The 8,995-nt window shown below is 40.8% G+C and overlaps 1 protein-coding gene across 2 annotated transcripts in view; it reads left to right on the plus strand.

Moving 5' to 3' along the window:
• Nucleotides 1–248: 248 nt before the first annotated feature.
• The window catches only part of PXYLP1 (2-phosphoxylose phosphatase 1), a 66,291-nt gene continuing 57,544 nt past the window's right edge, over nt 249–8,995 (plus strand). The window contains exon 1 of one of the 2 annotated variants that reach the window (XM_006016530.3): nt 249–377. In XM_006016530.3, the coding sequence (XP_006016592.1) occupies nt 299–377 (79 nt within the window). In that variant the 5' untranslated portion in view covers nt 249–298. The remainder of the gene's footprint in view (nt 378–8,995) is intronic. The other variant, XM_025215711.1, reaches the window with a different exon arrangement.

The raw sequence follows: 8,995 nt of genomic DNA on the forward strand, positions 1-8,995 counted from the left end.
TGTGCTGCAGGATAGTCACTTGACAGGAAATTAGCTGTGTTGCCTAATGTTCTTAGTTTGCTGGTTAGTCTAGTGTAACAAGGAAAAAGACTTGGGGTTTTGTTCCTTGAGCCAGAGTTTGAGTCGCATAAAATTGCATTCAAGAAAGGACCTTATGTCTCTGTTAAAACTGATACTTGGAATTATTTCAGTTTAATTTATGCCTCTACATAATTAAATAGACATTTGCCTATGTTTGCTTTGCAGAAAGCTTCATATATGGAGATGAAACCATGAAGAGAAATCAGAACAAATAATAATGCTTTTCCGAAACCGTTTTCTGTTATTGCTGGCTTTGGCAGCCTTGTTAGCTTTTCTGAGCCTCAGTCTTCAATTCTGTAAGTATGTTTGGCCTATAATGGGCCAGTGATGCGACTATATCTGTTTAAAGCAAAACAAAAAGGGGGTGGGGGTTCATATGTTTTGTATAGATACTGTTGGGCTTCGTAATAAACTTAGACTTTTACAAGAAATTAAAAAAAATAATATGAAGATAAAAATATTACAATGTACTGTATAAAATTCTAAAAATAGAACTTTTATGAAATCTGAACCACTTCATAAGATTATTTAATTTTTAGAAGTAATAGTCTCTGTTAGGTTCATTATGTAGGTTTAATTGAGTCATGGTAGTGGAGAGAGAACCATTTTAGGTAAAGGAACTAATTCCTATTTTGTATTATACCAAACTAGATGGAATCCAGGGAAGTGGCCTGACAATCTGTGCTGTAACACTTCCTTTATTGGGGCTTATCTGCATTTAGAAATTAAATAAAGCTTAACAAATATTCATTTATCCTACACAGTGCTGGCCACAAGCAACTGTTTTATATAGGAAAAGGCAAATCAAATTAAGCTTCATGTTGGCACAAACATGGCTTGTCTTTGTCCATGCTGACCAGTCAGCAGTGTCTCAGCTAAGGTGACTGTTACATTTACTGTTTTTTTTCCATTTAAAGCAGGGCCATGAATAGATCCAATTTATGTTACAAGCAAATTAAAAACTGGTGTTGGCTAAAAGCAGAATAAACAGAATATAGGTTACCTACTTTTCCTCCATTGTATTTCCGTAGATTTTATTAGATTTTGTTTCTTCTGTATCCATGCATTAAAATAAGTTCTGCTTAGTGATCAGAAGAACACAAAAGATTTCCTGTGTTTAAAATTTACCATGTACATGCATATGCAAAACAACATTTTTTTTAGCACAGAATTTTACATTGCACTCCTGCATTTGTGCATTTGAATGCAACTACGTTTTTATGTAAGATGACCTATGACTATCTAATACCTTCACTAACCTAAGTAATGCTTGCTAGGAAATATGTACTACTTGAACATGTAATCTCTTCTGTGCACGTGTGGTTCAAAACATTCTCTTAACTTCTCAGGTAGGGTATGATCTGTTTCCCATTAATTTCTCTGTGCCTTGCCCTTCAGGCTTTATGTGCCTCTGTCCTCATGTTTTGTGCTTTTTCTATCATGTAGAACAGGGGTGTCCACTTCACTTCGGGTTGGATCTGGATCATGGGACTACCCCTGGGTTGGATCCATGGGTCTGGTGGCAGCAGGACTTGGGGGATGGCAGTCATGGGTGAGAGCTATGTTTGTGCAGCCCTTGCTTTCCCCCTTGCTGCTGATGACCATGTCCTTTGGAGTCCAGGGGTCCCAAATTCTGCAGCAGGTACGTCCCATGACCTTGCTCCCCAACTCGTGATGTGGTGGGACAGAGAGAACACCTCTGTGGGCTGGATCTGTTCATGAGCTGTATGTTTGACACCCCTGATGCAGAAGGTCAGCTCCTAGAGAGAGGTTGATCAAAATATGAAACAGAAATATTACCTGAAATATAAGTAGATGCTGCTTCATGCCCCATCTTTACTAGCAGAAGATACAAGATGGCAAGTGGATTTAAACTTTTTAAATCACTGCAAAATGATATCCACTTCTTTTAAGGAAGCTATGTGCACAAGAATCATTCCTGTAGACTAAGACATTTGAGGGCTGTTTAAAAGTAAATTAAACTTCAACAAGTCAGGGCCAATGTTGATGCTGAAATATATTTGGATTTTTTTACATAATGAAGACTGAAAAGAGAACAAAGTATTTTTGGTGAAGGCTGTACAGGATAGGACCATGCCTGCATGAAATATGGAAAGGATACTTAGCCTTAGCACTAAGAAGTGAACCCAAGCTAGTGGCAGGGTATGCAGTGAGACTGGAAACACCAACTTCACTCATTAGACATTTAGGATTGAAATCAGTGAACTAACAACTAAGAAGTATGTGTGTGTGTGGAGTGGGGGGTTGGGGGCAGGGCAGTATCCTCAGGCCTTAACTTCCGGGGTGGAGAGGGCACAAAAATAGCTGATGCTGCTTCATCTGCCAAAGGCACAGAAGTGCCCTGCTCTGTCTCTGAGCGTTAGCATCTCTGTTATCAAAACTATGACCATTCCGGGTACTCTTCATTTCCACCTCCAAGTCTTTCCTACTCTGTTGAGTCCAATCAGTAAGGATCCTCAGGAGTTTTGACAGCTTTTCCTTCCAAGCCCACATCCACAAATTGCATGCATTCACAAATTCATGAAGTCTTGATACACAGCAGGGAAAAATCTATAGGAAAAGGTGCCTCCTGAATGGAAAAGTTTTTCAATAAGGCCCACCCAGTAATACCTAAATTTGGTGCAGATGCCAGTACTAACAATTTTGGCTGTTTCTTATTGTTGGCGCATTCCTTTTAGTTCTTTTGTGGTTCACCTGGTAGCATTGTCAATCTATCCTGCATCAGTAGAAACCACTCTTGTCTCTTCTGCTCTTCATCTAGGTTTTTCAAGGGATTCATGTGAACTTACCCACTGCTCAAGGCATTTCAGTATGGGATTTTAAGTGTTAGGGCAATAGTATTATGGAGTACTCTCCTCATTTTAAGCTCCTCTAATCCTTCATTGACAGCCTTGTGCTCAGAATGTCACAACCCAAGGGTGTGATTTTGTTTGTGTGCGCTTCAGCACTGCTAAATTATTTCCTGCCACTCGGAGCTTTCTTTGCAGGGTGCATTTCTTAGTTGCAAAGAGAAATGCACGGTGCAAAGGAGTTCCCGCCATTCGCATGCAAATTTGTGTCCCACTATTGGCCAGTTCTAAATTATTCCCACATGGCGGCTAGCGATTGGCTTGCTAGCCGTATAAGAGGCTTGAGTGGTTTCCGCCCAAGTTGGAGAACTCCGAGGAGAACCCCGCAAGGGAGGACTCCATAACCATCTGGAGGAGAAGGGCTTCACGTCTCGTGAAGAACTCTAAGCGCTGCGGGGCCTATCGAACCCAGCGTGTATCTTAAGAAGTCTATAGGGGTCTGATCAACCTCTGGCCTCTCCCCGTCGCCAAGCGCAATCCTTCGACGAAACCCTTTTTTCCTGCGCGCAAGTTCCACGGAGTCTAGCAAACTTCGTGTGAGTGTATCCAGAGCTCTCTCTGCTTCGAGTTGTTTTCTTCAGTTGACGCGACGGGCTCGCGTGTTTAGAGCCTTCAACCACATTGGGCTAGAGGTTCGCGTGGAAGGAACTCTTGTCCGCCTCTCTTCTTTTCTATCTGTAACCGCAACCCAAGCAAGTTTTCCTGCCTGCACCGCGACCATCTTCGGTGTAAGTAAAATAATCTTTAATCAACCGCTACGCGTCTGTGCCTAATTCTAGCCCGTTGGCCTGCATTCCCCGACCTGGCGTGTCTGGGCTGCTGGCCACAGCCTGCCGTGCGCAAGCCCCTGAGGGCCTCGGACCGCTCCCGGCCCACACACAGAATAGTTTCTTTCATGGCATCACTAGTGCAGAAGAGTGATCTCACTTAAAGCATCTATTGCTGAACTCTTAAGTGATTTGTTTCACCAAGAAAATGGAGATACTCAGACATCAAGCAAGATTAATTCCCCAAATGGTTTCCAACCTCTACATAAAATAACTTGTGTGTTCTTCCCAAAGTTACATACTATGCCATGGGATACAAACCCAGCTCTTGATAATATATAGCTTCAGATTCTGAATGTTTTGCTTCTCCAGCAGTGAGTAGCCAGTTCAAGGGCCAGGGTATTTCATCCAAAGCTGTCAGAATAACTCATATTAGGTCTTGACATATTACCAGTGGGCTGAAACAACATGCCCAATAAGCTTCTGAAATGTGGTGATACCAAAAATCTAAGGCTTCTTTGTGGAGTAACCTGCTAATATTTGTTAAGCACTCTGCCCTGGAGTGCTTTAGCATCTAGGAGATGTTAAATGTGATATACTGCTCTCCTAGAGTGCCTGTAGACATGTGGGACATCTTCTCCAACGCGCTGTAATTACAGCGTGTTAGAGAGCACTTGATTAATCCAGTCTGCTGGAGCGTGCTAATTAGCATCCTCCAGAAGTCTTGGTGTCTTCTGTATTCAGTGTCCCTGCACTTCAAAATGGTGGCAGGGGCACTTTAAAGCTTGTTGAACAAGAGACGTCCTAATTAAAGTGCCCCCTCCCTGCCCCCAGAGCATGTTTAAAGACACCTATATTTCATATTCAGTTGATGCAACTGAAACTTTATTTCCACTGTCTGGAGAGAATGGTACTTGCCAGCCGCCAACTAAGTAGGGCCCACACTGACGTATACTTGAAGAAGAAAGACAAGTTTTTAACTTTCTAGTAACCATGGTTTGGGATAACATAGTCTATGCAGATCCTACAGCCTGCTTTCCATTGATGCATTTGAGAGGTATGGTTATGACTGCACTTTTCTTTTATACACTTGCACTGGGCACAGTGTTGGCAGATGTACCTACTCAAAGTATTTCAGGTACATGAGCCAGAAGTGCACGGTCACCTGCACTAGCTACCACCTCTCCTTTGTGGACAGGCGTTAGCTAGTGCAGGTGACCATGCATTTTTATAATTAGCAAGTTTCCACGTTCCGTGTTCTCAAATAACTGATATTTATTTCCATGCAAAATGACTCCTTCAGTTCCTGTTCCTGGGCATGTGTAATGAGGGCTTCTGAGAAGCCGTGGCATTTCAGTGTTCTCTATATTGGAAGTTTCCAGAACATTACTCTTTTTTATGAATATATATATTTTTTTCATCATTTACTGGTTTTTGGCAATTCTACAGGGGAGTGACAGTAATACACTTTTTTGCTCAAGCATGAGAAAAAAAGACTTGTTTAAAGACTAGCATCAGAGTTCCAGGCACCTTTTAAATAATGTATTTCATAGATTGTGTGATCAGACAAAGGACTGGGGTCCAGATGTGTGTTGATTTCACTTTGGCTCAGCTACTGCCCAAATGCATGCTAAACTCAAAATATCTGTGCTATAAAATGAGATTTACATGGACAGTTGATCCCTCTGAGTTGATATGCTTTAATTTTTAAAAGATATAGAAAGATGAGTGTCTTGAACCAAATTCTACTTGTGAGAATTTTCTCTGACTACTAAATGCTACAAAGTATTTTCCTCTTGAGTTTAACAATCCTAAAATTTCACACTGGATGTTAGATTGAATGTCAGATCATATGTAACTGTTGACAATTGAAGTAGATTAGCTAGTGATTTGTTAATCTATTTGTAATTATATCTGAGTAATGTGAATATTTGAATATGTGACGTGTATAAAGTTATTTTTTCTTTCTATTTGTAACATTTGTTTTTTATTGTATATTAATTTTCTTTTTTATGTATACTGTCTTTGTCTGCCTAATGGGAATGGAAGAATTCAAATTACATTTAAATTTCATGAAGTCTTGTTCTCTGTTAAGCTCTGTTTAATCCATTATAATTTTTTGATCCATGCAGAAAATATGATGTTGAATTTATATGAACAATCTATGCTAATCATATTGAAACCATGTTTTTAGCACTAAATGAAATTTTTGATATATAAAAATACATTTAGTGCTTAAAATACAGTTTCAGTACGATTAGCATAGTTAGTTTTTAAATTTGACATTCTCACGTAAGACTACATAGCGGCTAATGTCTTACAATTTTGAATGAAAAAAGGGAAGTAACTTTACAAAAAAAAAATAGCAGAGAAATCTGAATAGAACTGAACTTGATCTACCCCATGGTGTGACTAGTAACTTCTAGAGACAGGTGAGTGAACTGAAAGCTTGTCAATACAGTGTTTCTCTGTGCTTTTATTAAGTAAAACATGGGCTTTTCCTTTACTAGTAACAGACCACATGCGGGTTGTGGCACTCCCAAGGGTATGTGCTGGGGCCTGTGCTGTTTAACCTGTTCATATCATAAAAGAGGGTGAACAGCAAGAGGAAGAAGGCACTGGGAGTGAAATCCTTCTTCCTGTCCTATTCTCTTTTATGCTTTGTCAAAGGTCCAGAGAAGGATAAAAGGACTTCAGAGTCACTGGATATAGTTCGGGAGGAATCCCTTGGCATAGGAACTGAAGACCTAAGCTGTACAGTCCCTTGCAGGTCCTCATATAGAAGGCATATTAGAGGTGTGCCCCAGCACATCGCTTTATAGAGATTCTCAGCAGTATTGTGGCCCTTATTCAGCTGGAGGGCCTGCCATAATTTAGACTGCTGAACTACCAGTATTTAAAATGTCCTCTGCACCTTTGAGCAGCCCAGGGTTAAATGATACATAGATATACCTTCAAGCCATCTTTCCCAGGGAATTCAAGTGCTGTGTTTCACCATGCAGTATCTGAGAATGGAAGGGCTTTCCTAAAATCCATTCTAACCATTTTTCATATCTTTAAATCAAATCCATATCTGCTAAATTGTAAAATGCTTTAAGAGAGCAGCACTCATTGGTTCTGTATTGAATAGGTGAATCCTCATAACTTAGCTAAAGGGCAAGAATTTGTACCATATCTATTTAGTAGTAATGGAGTAGTAAGGCTATTCTGTTTACTTTTATTGGTAAGGCGTAAATAGTGCTTTCTTTTTGGATCAGGATGTTATACAAAGTCTATAGGGTTACTTATACAGAGACTTATGGACCCTGTTGCCATAATTTCTCACCTTTCCAGTGTTTTAAATCTGCCGCAGAACTCAAGTTCTATTTAAAATCTCCTTCGAGTTGGTTTTTATGGTTTGTTTGTTTTTTAATGAGTTTCTATTTAATGTTTACAGTAATACAAAATGTCTTGGGTTTACAAAATGGAACTCTTAATGGCCATTATTAGTGGAGTTGATTCCTTCTTCATTTACCACATCTTTTAATCATGCCTCCCCCCCCCCTTTTTTTTTTAGATCACTGAACAGATCTTTTGTGATCAGCTTAATAAGAAATATGATATACACATTGCAATCTTAAGTGAAAAATCTGTTGCTTTAACAACACATATCAAAAGAAAGATGCAGTCATCTGTTTGGGGGAGTTGCATCACTTCTCATTTTTTTTTAAAATTCTGATTTCAAATTTTGGGGATTTTTTTAAGTTGGAGATGTTGAATATAGTGAAAATTTCGATTTTAAGGGAAATTTTGTGCATTAAATAATATCAGCTATCGGATGTGTTAGGGTGCGGACAGAAGTGCAGTTGCCTGCTGTAACTGAGAATGCTTTGCGGGAAGCGTTTTGAGTTGCAGTGATCCTCCCAACTAAACAGAAGTTCACTGTTAGTTCCAGGGGGAGGAGAATCTAGCAGCTGGCTGGGAGCCTGCAGCTGTTTTCCCTAGCAGCAGCCCCAGCTCCCTCCCAGACTGCCTGTATTTCAGAGGGAGCTCATTTTAGGGTTTCCCCAGCTGGTGCTGGAGGGTGGGGTGGGTGAACTGGAGCTCTCCCCACCTTGTGGGGAGCTCCCATACACCCTCCCCACCCTCTACCAGGGCGGAAAAAACCCCAGTCCAAACTCCCTGTGCTCCCTTTCCCCCCCTTCAATTCTAAAAATGGCTCAAGCCTGGGAGGCAGTGCAGACATAAGTTACAGAAGATGCTCTCTTTTGAAATGTCTTCATCTGACCCTTCATGCAGCGAGGGTTCAGATTTTCACCCGATTGAACATTTTTGAGGCTGTTTGCAGCTGTGCACTTTTATTTGGTCGTGGCTATGATCTGGCCATTTTCTGTGGCCAGATCAGGTGAAAATTGTCACTTCTCTCTGCACCCTTGTTACTTAGTCTTGGCGAAGTACAAAGCAAAGGACTTCCCAGAGTGTTGAAGATGGTTGCCTCAGTTCAGTCAAGTTCTTAAACACATTCCTAGCTTTACATATGTGAGGTGTACCACTGAATTTAACTACTTTCGTGCTTGTACACTTGCTAGAATACCCTGTTGACCTGTGGCCCCAGGGCAGTGGGTAGAGAATGAGCCAGCTGTCACTATTAGTGCATGTCACATGCTAAGTCTAAACACTTTATTTTTCGCTCTAATTGGTGCCGCTCTGGTTCTTCTTCCCAGACTGTTTTAAACACTTTTATGATCCTTTCTTTTCAGAACCTGCCTTGCAGGCCAGGTCCTTTATACCTCTTAAATATTTATTTTTGTGAGCCCTGATTCTCCAGGTGCCTCAGCACTTCAGTTAATGCTGTTCTGTGACACTTCAGCTTTGTTTTTTTAATTTGCAATGGTTTGGTACCTGCTGTTACATTTTAATGTGTTTGGTGCCTGCATTAACTGAGGCACGGTGTTTCTTAGTGCTTAATTATCTGCCCTTGTGCTCTCCACCCACAGAACATGTAGTACGTCAGTGCTTGCTTCAGCAATTTGGGCATTTATACACATACCTTTTTGTCCTGCGATGCTCCAGAGATCCAGAAGGTCGGAGCAGACTTGATCAATAGAGTCTGCTCCACACGCGAGCTGATGTGCACTGCGCTGTGGTGCGTGTAGTTGTATAAGTGGCAAAATGCACGTCAGCATGCAGAAAATAGCGGGCGGTATGCTTTTGAACTAAAACACCTTTGACTGTTTAGTTTGGGGATCATTGCAACTCAGAACGCTTCCTACAAAGCATTCTCAATTAGTGTAGGGA

This window comes from Alligator sinensis, unplaced genomic scaffold, assembly GCF_000455745.1.
Source record: "Alligator sinensis unplaced genomic scaffold, ASM45574v1 scaffold187_1, whole genome shotgun sequence".
Classification (NCBI taxonomy): Eukaryota; Metazoa; Chordata; order Crocodylia; family Alligatoridae; genus Alligator; species Alligator sinensis.